Raw genomic sequence first — 17,097 nt, 5'->3', positions numbered from 1 at the left:
CCTTGCCCTTAACCAAATAAGCTCTTAGGTCCTAGACGCAGGACGACTTCCTTGAAGAGGCGCGGAAGGCTGGTGAGGGGAGTGGAGGACGCTCTGGGACCCTCCGGGGGTGGGGCGGGCAGGGTGAACTTGACCCCGGGCCGCGTGCCGGGCGTGCCATCTGCCGCTCCGCTGCAAGGTCTCGCTGGGGACCGGGGCTGGCGGAGCGCGCGCCCGCGAGTAGGGGCCGGGCCGGGGACCCCGCCCAGGCGGCGGCGGCCGGGTCCCCGAGGTTGAGCGCTGCTTGCGGAACCGACGGGGCGGAGAGGAGCGTGGCGGGAGGAGGAGTAGGAGAAGGGGGCTGGTCAAGGGAAGTGCGACGTGTCTGTGGAGCCTTTTTATACCTCCTTCCCGGGAGTCCGGCAGCCGCCGCTGCCGCTGCCGCTGCCGCTGCCGCCGCCGCCGCCGCCGCCGTCGCCGTCCCTGGGTCCTTCAGTCTCTGCTCCCGGGACCCGGGCTCCGCCGCAGCCAACCAGCATGTCGGGGATCAAGAAGCAAAAGACGGTAGGCTTCCAGGCGCCGGCTTCCCTCCTCGCCACCGCGCTGCACGCGCCGACCCCCACCCTTCAATCCTCCCGCACTTGGGTCCCACCCTGCCCGGGAGGGGGCGTCTGGAGGAGGACGAGGAGGAGGAGGAAGAGGAGGGCACGGAGGGAAGCAGGAGAAAGAGGCTCTATGTGGAATTCCCGGGGCAGCCCTCGCCCCGCAGCCTCTCTCCACCCTGCGACTCTGGCAATCTGCGCTCCTTGGGGTCGCCACGCCCGCGAGAGACCTCCCGAGCTTCTCAAGTGGGTCTGGATCTAGATCCAGGACCAGGGACAGGAAATCCCCTTTCTTTCCCAGGAGCTCTTCCAGACCCGCCTTTTCTTCTGTAGGGTCTCGGAGCAGATCGAGCTGACTCCCCTTCTGCCAGGTCTGGTCGCTGGGGTTTTGTCTATGGGAACTTCCTTGGAGTGGACTTTAATGACGGACTTTCATAGAGGAAACTGCAATTATCGAGGCAAACTGGAAGAAATAGCATTTCTACGCTGGCGGGATTTAGTCCTCTAGCTTGATTTCGGCATCGGGTGGCATCTCGAGTTCAGTAATGAGGGGTGAGGGGGTGCCCCTCGGTTTGGTGGAGTAAGATGAGGGGACTGTGTTGAGCAGGCACAGTTTTACCCAGAATTAATAATACGAGCTGTCCTCTTTTAATGGGCAGTATGAGGGCGTGTCAAAGAGAAAAGTTTCTTTCCCAGCAACATGGGCACCTATAAATTTTGCATTCTTAAAAATGGCAGCAGTTCTATTTGTCAATTACACCCCAATAAAGCTGAAAAAATAAAACGGGAGCAGTAATCATAGACTCATAGAGTTGGATGGCGCCTTCTAGACAGCATTGGGGCCACGTCAGATGTGGTCAGCAAGCCTTGATAAAATCTCACTCAGCAGTCTGGCCGCTGAGCATTCTATCTTCAGCTACCATCCTGCAAGCCTCAGGTGATTGTACTGGTTACTGAATGGGTTGACCTCTCTCTAGTAAGTAGACTTGCAACGGACACATAGTAGGTGCCGGATAAATGTTTATTCTTATATAATGTGTATTACTGAAATATCTTTGAGATGTATTTGTGGTGGGCCGGGGAGAGGTTTAAGAAAAAACAAAATATAAAACCAAGAATTGGGGAAGGAGTGTGGAGGGGCCATGCAGGGCTGGAAAGGTCACTTGAGCAGCAAGAGAACAGGGTGGGGGCTCTGTGGCTTCCAGGGACCATACTGGACCAGCAAGAGGGTCCAGGGTGTAGGTGACATCAATTTGGGAAGGGACATTCATCAAAATCCAGCTGCCTTTCTCAAGAATACTTTTTAAGTGGGGGACTCTCATATTATTTAAAATAATAAATGAAAATCACTTGTATTTTATTCCTATTTAATGTGATTAATTTCTGTAAAATCCTAAATAGTGTCTTCTAAATGGCAAGCCTGTGTGCCTCTAGCTTTTTATATCAGTGGGGTTATAATTCCCACTTTCCTGCTTGCATCAAGAATTCCTTCTCAGTTGTGATGGGGGGCTTTGTCAAGCATTAGAAAGGGACAACGTGGTCTCTCCTGTTGATGCCTCCAGTTGGCAGGAGCCCAGGAAGAGGAGGGTTTGAGAACAGGGTCATTACAAATCAATTGTGGGGGCTCTGCACAGTCAGAAGCAGTGAGAAATTTGAGGGCCAGAGGGTTCGGATTTTGTATTTACACATTCTGAACCTTCTGTTTTTTGTTGGGTGGCTGTATGTGTGCATCTGTTTTATACAGCATTAAATTAACTCCTGAAACAGCTAACTGAAATGGAACTTTTCTGAATTTTGATTTAGTCTAACGCAGTTATAACCCAGGTACCAACCCAAGTTCCCAAAAAGGCTAGATAGGTACTGTCAGTACTATTTACAGCAAGCCAGCTGTAAATGCATGTGGAATCTCTCAAGCTTTGAATGTTCATTCAAAATGTGTTTTGAAACCTTGCAGGCCAAAGCAAAATCTGTCCACTTGTGTGACCTCTGAACTAATCAATTATTTGATAAGTAAGTATTGCTGACCTCACAAGCTAGCCTGGGAGTGAGACTGAGCTGATCTTTTATGGTCTTATAGGAATCATCACATTGTTTACTGCACTGTCAACAGAGGACAGTTAATTCACACAGCAGCCACTACAGTAACTTCAAATATTTGTTGAGCACCTACTGTGTGCCAGGTAGTGTACTGGGTGGGGTAGAGGGAAAAGGAGATACCTTTTTTGCAGGTTTTTTTGGCCACGCTCTCTGGATGAATATTGCCTTTCAGTTCAGACCACTCTAGGAAGAGTAGATAGTTTTGGTTTAAATGAAAGAGTGTAGGATGATTTTTTCATAAGCTTTAGAAAAAATAAATGAAGTGTTCTTTTATAAAGGAAGGTAGCACATTCCTTCTGTGCTATGCATCTTTATCATGGAAACCAAAGAAACAGCTACCAGTCACATTCATCCCTTCATCCCTTCCACCCCTCACTTACCTCTAACCCTGGCTACTCTCCCATCCCGACTCCCTATACGCACACTTAGACACCCCGGAGAGGGAAAGGGACAGACTGCCTCTAGGGGACTGGAAAAAAGGGAAGGCAAAGGCCTGGGCCTTTCCTCTTACATCATTTCCTGGATTAACATTTTTCAAGGCCCACAGACAGTGCTGTTATGTTCTGGAGACACCCAATCTGAAAACATTGACTGAGATATTAAGTTATTTACGAAGGATCAAATAAGACAACGAATGGAAGAGTGAAAAGATACTGAAAACCACAGCACTCTCCATAGATGTAAGGGATTATCAACCTTTTCCTTATTTATTTTCTTTCTTTTTTTTTTTTTTTTTGAGACAGAGTCTCACTCTGTCACCCAGGCTGGAGTGCAGTAGCCTGGCATGATCTCAGCTCACTGCAACCTCCGCCTCCCAGGTTCAAGTCATTCTCTTGCCCCAGCCTCGCAAGTAGCTGGGATTATAGGCACTGCCATCATGCCCTGCTGATTACCTTTTCCTTATAATCAGAACTGTGTACAGTATAACATTATTTTTCTAGAAGTAGCTACTTTTTTTTTTTTTTTTTTTTTTTGAGATGGAGTCTTACTCTGTCACCCAGGCTGGAGTGCAGAGGAGCAATTTTGGCTCACTGCAACCTCCGCCTCCCAGGTTCAAGCAATTCTCCTGCCTCAGCCTCCTGGGTAGCTGGCACTACTGGTGTGTACCACCACGTCCAGGTAATTTTTGTATTTTTAGTAGAGACAGGGTTTTGCCACATTAGTCAGGCTAGCATCGAACTCCTGACCTCAGGTGATTCACCCACCTTGACCTTCCAAAGTGCTGGGATTGCAGGCTTGAGCCACTGTACCCAGCCGGAAGTAATTACTTTTAAAACTATATAAAGACACTACCTAAGATAAGACACGAATTTCTAGATGAGTAACCACTGGAGGGAGGGAGAAACAAGCATTTCCTAGAGGCCAGACACTCAGACATACTGGATTTCATCTCATCCCCACAGTAGTTCTCATCTCAGGAAACAGCTTTGTCTTTAGGGGAGGAGAAATACCAGGGGCAGGGCGCTATTGAAATTCGGGTCTGTCCAGCATCAAAACTCACCCTCTTTCCCCACCCCCGTACTTCTGTTTCAGGATGTAACTGCTCTGGCCTAAAGTTTTCTCATCTGTAAAATGTGGGTAATAATAAATCAAGGCTTACAATTGTTGTGAAAAGTAAATAACTCCTAAAAATTGTCTTACACAGTGCCAGACCCAGAGTTAGTGCTTCATATGCAGTAGCTATCTCATTTGTATTAAACTATACTGTCATGGTTTGGCATACATAAAAAGAAAAAAAAGCACACATCATACTGTTTTGAAGGCTCAGTAAATGACAGCAGCCAGAGTACTTTTGTTTTGTTTTGAGACAAGCTGGAGTACAGTGGTGCTATAATGGGTCACTGCAGTCTTGACCTCCTGGGCTCAAGTGATCCTCCTGCTTCAGCCTCCCAAGTACCTGGTACTATAGGTGCACACCATCATGCCTGGCTAACTTTTAAAGTTTTTGTTGTTGTTGTTGTTGTTTGGTAGAGATGAGGTCTCAGTATGTTGCTCTGGCCAGTCTTGAACTCCTGAGCTGAAGAGATCCTCCTGCCTTGACCTCCCAAAGTATTAGGATTGCAGGCTTGAGCCACTGTGCTTGACCAGCCAGAATATTTAATAAGGAAAAACAAATGCAGAAATATGGAGGTGACAATTTGAATTCTTATTGTGATAAGCTGGATAGAAGACACTGGTTGATGATTAGTGTAGAGGTACCAGAGTATCAGTGAGTTTTTGCCAACAACTTTGGCCAAGAAAGATAATCCATGAGCAAAGTAAATATTGGACTAACTTCTCTTCTCCCTTCCTGTACCTTCAGCTATTCCTACATGTGCCTTAAAATTAATGTTTCCCAATTCATGCCATCACCATTTATGAGATCATCTGTTTGGACTTCGGTGCAGTTAAAAGATAAATGTGGTTAACTCAGTTATATGTCTCTTTGAGATGATTGTCTTTTATCACTTTTCTCTTGATGCATATGACTCTGTGGTTTGCTGAGGGGATAATTAGGCTTAGCTCTAATATGGAACCTTTAGGGAATTAGAGTCTGGGAAAGGCATCAATGATGTCAATCTCAGTCCTAGGAGATTCTGTTTATTTCAAAATCTATCACTGAATAGTAATGGACACTCATTAGTCTTTGTGTTTGGAAGTCTTAGGAAAATGCAGAAACTAAAGGTAAATAAACATAAATATAACACCAGCTCAACTGGTCTTTTAGCCCCTCGGTGATTTGTTCATATGACGCTTGAAACAGCTTATATGCCCAGCACCTGACATCGATCCTGGCATAGATTAGGTGTTCAATATTTGTTGAATAAATGAATGAGTAAATGGCTAGAGAATTCATTAGAGGATGTATTTGCCCTTAGGATCTATATTTTTTCCTAGATTCCTCACTCTCCCCTCTTCTCTTTGTGTGCTTGGTAATTTTTGACTGGGTATTTGCCATTACTGCTGAAAAATTACTTGCAGAGATTCTTTCAGGCCTAGGATGAACGATTTTGTTTTCAGAGAGGATTTGCTTTTGTTTCTGCCAGGTGTCTGGCCCCACTCCTAGCCTAGGACTACTTTAACTTGAATTTACCACTTTCTAAAGACTTAGGTGATATGAATTTCGATTGCTATTTTGTACATGAGGGCCAGATTGTGAATACAACTTCCCAGGGACCACCCTCCCCTTTTATACTCACTTTCTATGCCAAGACAATTGTCCTTGCGGTCTCTCTGAGTGGGAGGTAGCTTTATTCTGGTTCACTCTTATTTTTAGAGTGTGGTGTTTAGGAGCCCAGCTTAACTTGAGGAAGACCTTTTTTTCTTTTCACCTGAGTGGGTTCTGGGCTTTAATTTCTGATCCACCTCTCTCAGTGAAGCTGTCAAAATCAGTTCATATATGCTCCTCTCAGCAAATATACCCTTATAAGGTAAAAGTGCCTCTCTGCTTACTTATCTCTTTGAGTTCTTGCTTTCTTCCAGATTTTGGCCTCATAGTTTCTTCCTATTTTGTCAGCTATTTGTTGTTTTAATTTTTAATGATTTTTTTTTGTTGCTGTTGTTATTTTGTTTTTGTTTTTGTTTTTGTTTTTAGATGGAGTCTTGCTCTGTCACCCAGGCTCAAGTGCTGTGGTGTGATCTTGGCTCATTGCAAGCTCCACCTCCCGAGTTCAAGCAATTCTCATGCCTCAGCCTCCCTAGTAGCTGAGATTACAGGTGTGCACCACCACACCCGGCTAATTTTTGCATTTTTAGTTGAGACGGGGTTTTACTATGTTGGCCAGGCTGGTCTCGAACTCCTGACCTCACGTGATCCGTCCGCCTTGGCCTCCCAAAGTGCTGGGATTACAGGCATGAGCCACCATGCTTGTCCTGTTGTTTTAAATTAGATTATTCTATATTATTACTAGCATATGTAATTGTTTTCAGTGGAAGCATCAATCTGAATAAACTACCCATCACTCTGGAAACGGAAACCTCTACCCTTTCTAGATTCTTGTGAATCATTAACATCTCCTATCACACCTTAGCAGACCTGTGCCACTCTCATGAAAGGAGTACTTTATGAACATGAACTCCAATCAAATAGCTAGTCAAAAATCTTTGATTTAATCCCTTTTCCCTAGGATGTGCTACAGCGTGGAGTGGGGAGTGCTCACCTTATCTTGGTGGTCTCTGCCTATGCAGACATCCTTAGAGATGTGCATTGTCATATCCAATCCTTAGTGTTGGTCCAATTCAAGTGCATTCTTGTCTAAAAGGCCCCTTCAGTGTCAACAACTCTCCTTACTTCTTTCATGCTCTCCTGGGTACCCTGAGGTCGTTTTGTTGCTCCAGCACAACTCTGAGGTCGTGGGGGATGAATTTGGTGGGACTAGTTAAGGTCCTTGACATGTCCCCACTACTCCCAGGAGTGTGGGAACTAGGTTCCTAGTTTGCTGTGACCATGCAGGGACTTGGAGAAGCTCTGGGGGCCTGCTGAATCCCACCCTCTTTTCCTCTGAGATCAGAAGCACATCCAATGCCCTCTCCTTTCAGAGTCCCCAGGGCTATTTGGCCTCCCTCTTCCCAAAGCTCAGCGCCAGGGGCAGGACACTATTCCCTGTTTCAGACTCAGACAGGTACCCAAGCTTGCTTTGCTTCTATTTCAATAAAGATTAAAGCTTTCCAGAAAGGTTAATTGGTTTATCATAAGCATTGGATTTGTTATAAATTTTGTCTTCTTGTTCCTTTTTCCTGTCTTTTTGATCAACACATTTTTAAAAAATTTAGAATAAATTGGCTGGGTATGGTGGCTCATGCCTGTAATCCTAGCACTTTCAGAGGCTGAGGCAGGCGGATCACTTGAGCAAAGGAGTTTGAGACCAGCCTGGGCAACGTGGCGAAACCTCGTCTCTACAAAAATGCAAAAAATTAGCCAAGCATTGGTGGCGCAGGCCTGGAGTCCCAGCTACCCAGGAGGCTGAGGTGGGATCACCTGAGTTCTAGAGGTCAAGGCTGCAGTCAGCCATGATCATGCCACTACACTCTAGCCTGGGTGACAGAGTGAGACTCTGTCTCAAAAAAACCTCAACAAAACAAACAAACAAACCAGCAATAAATTGGTGCACAAGATGAAAATGTTTTTTCTCTGTGCAAAAGAGTCACTGTATTAAAACTTGAAATATAACTTGCCTCTGATGACACGTGCTGTATAAAATGGGTTCCATCAGTTACTGATGTGACTTCCTTTAAAATCTTATCAGCATCCCTTTCTGCATTTCAAATTTACCAGTGAAGTTGATTTTGCTATAATTGTTATCGTGCAAGCATGACTGTAATATAAGCATGACAAACTCAATCTGTGTAGCATCAAATATTAACTTTTGGCGATAAAAGCATATAGCCTGTGACAATAAAGATTTTTGAAAACAGTTATGTAAATATGTCAAATGCTGCATCATTAATAGTGATAATTTCTCTGCTAGTCAATAGTTGATTTAAATGTCTAGTTAACACCTGCTTTATGTTTTATTATTGATTTATTATGAGAAGTATTGATTTTTATTCACCAAGCATCTACATCCAGTCTCATACCACAATTACTTTTAAAAAAAAATTTTATGTTGGGTATGTGCTTTTAAAGTCATTTGTAGACTTTATGGATTTAAACCACCTAGAAGAAAATCTGAGATTTTATCCCTATACATTATTCATCTATGCCCTCCTCTAATCATTATTAATTTATGAATAATTCATGCCTTCCCAATTTCCAGCAAAGTCAGCAACTCAAGCATTAGTGATGATTTTATTTTCACACATTTTCTAGTGTTAAAAATATGAATTAACTTTTTGGCCCTCTGCTGGGGGTCCCATTTGTATTACTTTGTTTCCTTAAGGTCTCTAAAATCCTTTCCTTTTTCAGTTCCTGTGAAAATCCTCACTTATATATTTGTTTACCTCACTCACTCAACAATATTTATTGAATGACCAAACCAGGATCTCTATTTGTCATAATTAGCAATAGCTACCAAAGCCTTATATTCTTTAATTATAGTTTTTAGTCTATTCACTGTCTTTAAGTCTATTCTAAACACAGCATTTGCCTTTTTTAATTGAAGCACTCCATCCACACCTTTATATTTACCAATGTTCTGCCCAGTAAGTCTTGCAGTGGCCTTGAGCTAAAAGCAATAAAATTCCCAGTTGACTTTTCTTACGTTTCTTCATTCATTTTTCCACTAAGTTGAACATTGTTTACTCTATATTAAGGCTGTCTCTACTTAAAAAGTGAATGTGTGTGTATGTTTAAAAGTAATTCTAGTATTTTACTTCTGGAAGGAAAATTAGGAAAATTAAGAGCTCACCTTTAAGCCCTTTATATGACTGTTGATATACAGCGTTAAAAGTTGTGCCAGGCTCTATGGCCATTCTTTGGGTTGACTGGGTGGGGATACTACTACTGAGCTAGAACTCTAATTACCCAACCACACACTTATCGCTTCTCTCTTTATCACGTGTTCTTTGAAAGTGGCCCTGCCCATTTTCTACAGCTTTATTTCCTCTTTCATTCAACAAGAAATGTTTTCCATAAACAAAACTTCCTCCCAGTTGGTTTATTACATTCTGACTTAGCTTTAGCATTTTATTGTGGCATTCTAGGGACGGAAAATACAGACCAAAAAGCAGTATTTGAAAGATGTTACTTGACTATTGTGAAATACTTTTGATTGGCTGGACTGTTTCTCTTTAGAAAATTAAACCCTTTCCCACCTCACTCAGTCTTCCTTAAACCTTCTCAAATGGTTTAATTGTTTTATCAAAAAAAGAGATGCCATTGATTAGATAGCATGCGATGCAGATAAAGTTGTATTTGGTAAAGGCTGGACAAAGTTCAGTTATACACCAAAGGCTCAGTTCAGTTTTACCTCTAAATCCATCCATTTCCATTGCTTCCTAAGTTCACAAAGTACTATGAAGTCGATTATAGTAACGGTGTGTGGTCTTCCCAGGAACTAAATTGCTGACTCCCAATAGAGAGTGTTTTCCTAAATTATATGAGTAATTATGGCTCTTGGGCCATTGCATCACTCGTAAAACAATGTTTTGAGTAGTTACTAAAAAACAACCAAATCATAACTAAAATAGTTTTTCATTTGACCTTTGTGTTTAAGTTAGCCAACAGAATAAGAAGACATCAAATAAAGCCTGGACATAAAAATTCCGATTGTGGAATGTGCAAATTTATCTGAAGTTTCTTTTTTTAGAGCATGTTTTGTTAGAAAATTCCTACTCTGTTGTATTCTGTTCATTGCCATGATTTATTGAACACTGACCTGTACGTTAACTCACCAACTCTTCACCATCTCACGAAGCAAGTTGTAAATAAACAGATGGAAGGGAGTTCATTTAACTGAAGTGGGTCTTTAGAGAGTTACCCAAAGGAGAAGCTAGAATCTTATTAGCTTCTCTGTAGTTAATAAGATGTTTATTTCATAGAGGCAATGAGACTTCATGCCATGTAGCCAACACAGCTAGATTAAGTAACTAGTAATGTATTACTGTTTCATTTATAATGTATTCTGGCAGCTGTCTACTGCTATTATCTCAAGATAATAATAATGAATTCTACTGAGAAACATTCCCCAGCACTTTTATTTAAAAAGAGTAAGTGGCATAAATTAGCAAATACATGTTACCCTCACTATCACACACATTTCTTTCTTTATGGTAACATAAGGTGAATAATTGGAAAATAAATTGTATTTGTTCTCAGACTCAACCTGTAATAGTTTTTATTGCCTAGCCTTGTGGCTATGTCAATATTCTGCAAAAATGAACAGAATAATTTGTTTCCACCAAAGCTGCCATACTTGAGCCAAGTTGTAATTATTAATATGATTTGTAGACAATAAAAAAGAAACTAGAGCACCAGTGCATTTTTCACATAAAAGTTTGACCCAGTTCAAGGTCGATGCTTAAGGATGTTGTCAACCGATCAATGAGGAGTGCCTAGAAATCATGGGATTGTAAAAGGTATGTTCTTTGCTGTTTGGAAGAAAGATTTGGGAGCGTTGTCTCCTTCTAACACAGAGGTAAGGGGAGTCCAAGTTTTTCAGCAATCCTGGGCTAGTATTTCAGCGATAGGTACTAGGAAGGTTCATACTCCCGTTCCCAGGAGATGATTGTATAAAAAGATGGAGCACACACACACTCATGCTGAGGAGAGCAGCATTGGCTGGGTGTATTTCAGGGGATGAAATTGAAGTCTTTTACTGGAGAGGAGCTGCGTTATTTAAATAAAAAGAATCATCGCGACTGCATAGAAATTGAATTGCAGAATTTGTGTCTTCACAGTGGGATACAAAATTCTGTCTAAAGGATGTGTTGTCTCTGCACAGTTAGCCACATTTAGGGAATGGAAAAATCTGGGTCATCATAAATACCCGGTTTCTTCCATTTTCTTCTCGGTGTTGAGGCTATGACTCAAAAAGCCTTTTACACATCACACTATGTTGTTAATCCTTGTTGACATAATAACATCCCTTGGGATTCAGGAAGGCACCTTGTGTACCCAATAGGGTTCCCCAAATTGAAGAAAGGAGTAAGCATTTGTCCAGGGACTATCCGTACAGTATCCCATCTCATCCTCACAGTAACCTATGAAGTAGTTCTTGTCTCTGTTTTATAGTAGAGAACTCTGAAGCTTGTAGAGGCTAAGTAACTTGCCTCAGGATGCATAACCCTAAATGGCAGAGCTGGAACACAAGTACCATGTTTTCAACCATTCTTTTTTTTCTTCAGTTAAAATAATATATAATGGATACTATGACTGTGAGAATGCAAACGGATCTTTTGATTACTTAAACATGCATTTTAATTTTATCTTTGCAGACTAAAAGGATGATGCAGGCACTTTGAAAGGGATTTCCTTAGGGGCTTTTTGGAATGTTGCGTAATCTTTAGAAGATGCAGATTTTAGCAAATGCTGTTAAAAGGCAATAAATGTTAGTTTGGATGAGGCTCTGCAGCCAGTTTTAGGAACAGTAGTCTTTGGAATTGAACCCAACATTTCACCTTAAGAATACAAGGCTTCAGTGTTCTAGTGGGTGAATGCATACACTCAAGAATAAGTGTTTTTAGAAATAATTGCAGTGACTTACACATAACTCTAGACCCAGCCTTGTTCATTATGTGAGTGCTGCACAGTCGAGCATTCATGAGTTACAAGTTCCCAAAGCCCCACAGGCTATGGGCCTGTTCTCAGGATGTACTAGATTTCATCAGCATTTTCATTGCTCAGCACAGAATTTTAATATTTGTGGTTCAGGGAGATTGTTTTATGTATACAGCCTAATAACCAGAACCAATTGAGAAAATATATAAAGAAAATACAGAGAGGTAGCACAGTACAGCCTACAGTGGAACACCAACAGGGCTAGTGTTAGGAGGGGCAGCTGAAACCTGGGTTGAACACTATAATTGTGTGGCTTTGAGCATCTTCTAATTGCAGTTACACATTTCAGGAGACTCAATTTTATGCATGTGGTATTGCCATGAGGGTAATTGCTACGTCTCTGTATTATAGCGGAGTTCCTCTGGGCATGCATAATACCTTTCTTTCATCATGCTCATCAAGACTTATTCATACGTTGTTATCAATTATCCTAGTAGCTCTACATAATAGGTAGTTACAAGTATTACAAATCATAGATTAGGCCACTAAAATAAAGAAATGAGGTAAATTCCCTGCAGTCTTCTTGTGGGGCGATGTAATAGTAGAGACCACGAGTTTGCCAAGTTCGGTGGCTGATTCCCATGTTTTGTCTGGGATATTGGGATGATATTTGGAATGAAGGGTTTCATATTTGGATTGCACCAAGTTAACTGTGTGCTGCGAAACATTATATGGCTTCATTTTCATTGGGAGAACTAGTGATATAAATGATGTAACATATGAATTAAGTGATTTAGCTAATTACACATATTTTTGGATGCTTCTAAAAAAGCTAATATGTGATCTTTGAAGTAAAGAAAGTTGTACATTCAAGGTTTTCTACCCTTTTTCTGTGTGTTTTATTTTAATGAGGGCAGTGGGAACTACACTATTTCTTTCCTGCGAGTTCATCCTGGATTACCTTTTTATATCCATTAAACACAGAAATTCTGAAGCCATGTCTGCCTACATGTCATCCTGATTGCCTTTGTGAACAGTTGCAGATCAAATGTAGAAGCAGTTACTATTTTAAAAAAAAAGTTGTTATAAACCAAGGGTTGAGGAAAGAGAAAGATACAGTGACAATGAGATATCTTGGGGGAAACTTGGGCCTTTAGACCAGGGGTTAGCAAACCATATCCTGTGAGCTAAACCACAGTCACCTGCCTGTTTTGGTAGGCCTATAAGCTAGGAATGGTTTTTACATTTTTTTAAAAGACTGATGGGGAAAAGTCAAAGGAAAATGATATTTTGTGGTATGAAAAGTATGTGAAATTAAAATTTTAGTGTCTGCAAATAAAACTTTTGAAACACCATGCTTATTCATTTACACACTGTGGCTGCTTTTACAGCAAGGATGGATATTTCTGTGTGGCCTGCAACGCTAAGAATGTATACTATCTGATCCTTTAAGAAAAATTTGCCACCTCCTGCTATATACAGTGGGAGCCAGTGTTCAGTTGGAAGATGCTTAGGCCCATGGCCTGTCAGCATGTAACTCTATGTGTCTGAATTCAGCGAGCTGAGTACTAGCTGTACTTCATGAGCCCCACTGAACTGTGTTTGGTGTATTGTCATTGTTTTGGTAAAATATTATTTTTTTAAAGCTCTGTGGAACTCACTATTGTGTCTACCATAATGATATTATTCAGATTATTTATTAATTACAACATTCCCTTTATAAATATCTCTGGAATTTTCTTTATTTTTGTTTTTGTAGAGACAGGTCTTCCTATGTTGCCCAGGCTGGTTTTGTACTCCTGACCTCAAGCGATCCTCCCACCTTGGCCTCCTAAAGTGCTGGGATTACAGGCGTGAGCCACTGTGCCCAGCCTGGGATTTTCTTTATATTCTCTTTATAAAAATACATAGGGAGACATTTCTGTCTAGTTTTACTATGAGAAGGGTTATATTTTTCTGAGCTGTGTGTGTGTGTTTGTGTGTGTATGTATTTGTGTGTGTGTATGTGTGTGTGTGTGTGTGTGTGTGTGTGTGTCTAATTCCTTTGGGAATTTTGGGACCATCCAGGTTTTCCCCCTCAAGATGCCTGCCAGAAAGCTCAGAAGTGAATTTTTGGCTTACTTTTTTTTTTTTTTTTGCACCAGCTTTATGCTTGGTTCCACTTCATTTTATGCCCCTGGGTTGTTCTCTTTCCTTTTTCTTGTCCACTTCTGATGCATGAGTTTTTGCTATGCTTTGTGAATCTTCTAAGTCACTAAATACTTTTAGGAACTCTACAGAACATTAAAATATAAAATTAATAGTAAGACATATTTGAATTTTTGTTCTAGAAGGTCCCAGAGCTCTCCTTTACCATTCTACCTCAGAGAGCCCTTTTCCTTCTGCCTGTTATCGTGGGACTATCCAGGGCTCTATGCCTGCATTGCCTAGAGCCAGTCCATGAAGTGCTCATTGAGTGCTTTGTGGTGTAATGTTCTACCCTTCCTGCAAGCTTACAAATCAACCTCTTCGAGACTGATAAAGAGAGGGCAGAGGTTCTTTAGTATCTAGGGTCCAGAGAAGTCAGGAAGGTTGTGAACTTGGATGGGTAAAAAAATTTTTTTTTTTAGCTGAAGTCTTGCCCTGTTACCCAGTCTGAAGTTCAGTGGTACAATCTCGGCTCACTGCAACCTCCACCTCCCATGTTCAAGCGATTCTCCTGCCTCAGCCCACTGAGTAGCTGGGATTACAGGTGTGTGCCACCACACTCGGCTAATTTTTTATATTTTTGGTATAGACGGGGTTTCACCATGTTGGCCAGACTGGTCTTGAACTCCTGGCCTCAAATGATCCTCTTGACTAGGCCTCCCAAAGTGCTGGAATTACAGGTATCAGCCACGTGCCCAGCAGTAAAATTTTTTTATAACTTGTAACAGAAATGTAGCATTTTCTTCAGTTATGAAGACAGGCAACAAACCACAGCAATATTAGCAATACTTGTGACTATGTCACCAGCAGAAACCACAGATACTTTAATATCAAATTATATTGTTGTAGATATTGCAAAATATCTGTGCTCTTTATTACTAGAAAAACTAAGATATATAAAAAGATCTATAAAAGAGTTATAAAAATACTTCAAAATTAAGATTATAGCTGTCTGCCTAGACAGCTAGTTCCTGTTATTTAATACATTGCTAAAGAAGCATATTTATTACCGTGCTATGATTTTTAAAAAGCGTTTTGTTACTGTAATTCTTTTTATTTTATTGGCAATCCTTTGTGTTTTATGCATTTAAAAACACTTTTCTGAGAGGGGATCCATAGGCGACCATAGGGGTTTTTGACTCAAAAAAGGATAAGAAACCTCCATGCATGAGTGTGCCCACAGGCATGTATGCACACACGGACACAGATACACAATTTTTACATATGATCTCACGGAGTTATAGACTCCTCTTACAAGACCTACATCTAGGAACTGCAGTTTGAGATCTTATGCTCTATTGGCTAAAATTCAAAATAGTGGGCCCTAAGAGGGGGAGCCTTTATTTTGTTGTCTTTTTAAAACACTGTTCAAATGAATCTTTTTTACTAATGACTTAAAATACCCTCTTAGTTATAGCATTAGCACTGGCTGCTATCATTTAGTATTACCTCTTCTATAAAACAAGGAATGTATATATACTTATGAAATCATTCTCTTGGTTTATACCATATCAACTAGATATTTGTCAGTGAAAAATTGAAAATCTACCTCTTCATCCTCTTTGAACTGTAGTTTGCATTAAAAAGATTTGCATATTTGAATTTTCAAAACTTGATATGTGTGTATTTCGTAAGTTTGGAATTGGATACAAAGTACAAATATTACTGTAAGTTAATGACATAATCCCTTTTGTATTATTCTGTGTCTTGAGTGGTTTTGTTGCTGTAAGTCAAGCATATTTATTATTCATGTATAGCGGAGCCAAAGTTCATTTGAGAATGTAATTTTGTGCTAATAGGTTATGTTGTAAATCCCTGGTTAGGATTTACTTACACCTGCATGGGTTTTATGCTTCCCTCTGTTCCATTCATTATGCTACTATTCTGAATGCATCTCTTAATTTAGTGAGATCTGGGTGCAAACTTAGAGATGATGTAGTCCAGTTTTTCTCCACCCTGCTAAGCTTCACAAAATAGTGATGCCTGGACCGCACTCCTAGTGAATCTGATTGAATGGATCTGTGTTGGGGAATGGAGGCAGTCTTCAAAAACCAACCGCAAGGTTTCTTGGTTCAGCCAGGCTTCAGAATCTCAGCCTAGCCTAATTCCTTCCCCATGCAATTGAGAGCATTGTAACATGCCTGAGGGCTGCTGGCTAGTTAGTGACAGATGAGTTTTCTCTACTTCTGAAAGCTATTTTCCCCTTCCAGATTTTTTTTTTTTAATGCAAAGCCATTTCCCAGCCAATGCAGTCTTCTGTGATCACTGCATTCCTCATGGAATATTTAAGATTAAATATTTTAAATTAAATATTCCATGAGGAATATAGCTGGAACGTTTAAAATCTTACTATCCTTGTCTTGTTTTACCATTACCTAATGGGAAGACAGCTTTCTGGGAAAACCTGAAGACCATTCTTTGTTAGTGAGCTGTTTTTGACGGTGGTGACTTTATCTTTGGAAATTTCCCCGTTCCCATATCACAATTAAGGAAGTGGCTTAAGAAAGTAGCTTGTAATTCTCTAGAGTGTAAGTCTCCAGATCTCACTGTTGAACTTTATGTGTTCCAATGGGAATAAATCTAAAATAATTTCCTTGTCACATTTGATAAACATGAGTATTAGGGACCCATATTGGAAGAACCCTCCAAAAACGGGCCTGCCTTTCCTTTGTGAGTTTTCAGTGTAATTCTAGCATTTCTGGGAGAAATATGTAAGTACCTCAAGGGCAGAAATGCTGCCCATTCATATGTTTTATAATTATCACCTAAAACTTAGAATGGATCACATTAACTCATAAGCTTTGTACCTTTTCCACACAAGCTAATAGATTTCCCGACTTGGTTTATCTGATCATGAATTTTGATCAACTTTACCTCACTAGGTTTAAAAATTAATATGTTGCATTATATAGCGCTTATCTTTACAGAGATGATTCATCTTTAATGCAATAAATAAAAGAAAAGCCAAGCTGGGTATGATGGCACATACCTGTAGACGCAGCTACTTGGGAGGCTGAGTTAGTTGGGAGGATCCCTTGAGCCCAGCAGTTCAAGGCTGCAGTAAGCCAAGATTGTGCCACTGTACTCCAGCCTGGG

General features: G+C 40.9%; 1 protein-coding gene across 2 annotated transcripts in view; it reads left to right on the top strand.

Moving 5' to 3' along the window:
* The first annotated feature begins 181 nt into the window (after positions 1-181).
* The window catches only part of PAPSS2 (3'-phosphoadenosine 5'-phosphosulfate synthase 2), an 88,517-nt gene continuing 71,601 nt past the window's right edge, over positions 182-17,097 (top strand). For both annotated transcript variants that reach the window (XM_011938747.1, XM_011938746.1), the window contains exon 1: positions 182-543. In XM_011938747.1, the coding sequence (XP_011794137.1) occupies positions 517-543 (27 nt within the window). In that variant the 5' untranslated portion in view covers positions 182-516. The remainder of the gene's footprint in view (positions 544-17,097) is intronic.

Source organism: Colobus angolensis, unplaced genomic scaffold, assembly GCF_000951035.1.
Source record: "Colobus angolensis palliatus isolate OR3802 unplaced genomic scaffold, Cang.pa_1.0 Scaffold177, whole genome shotgun sequence".
NCBI lineage: Eukaryota > Metazoa > Chordata > Mammalia > Primates > Cercopithecidae > Colobus > Colobus angolensis.
The sequence above is the reverse complement of the archived record's forward strand: the minus strand, read 5'-3'. Positions and strand labels throughout refer to the sequence as shown.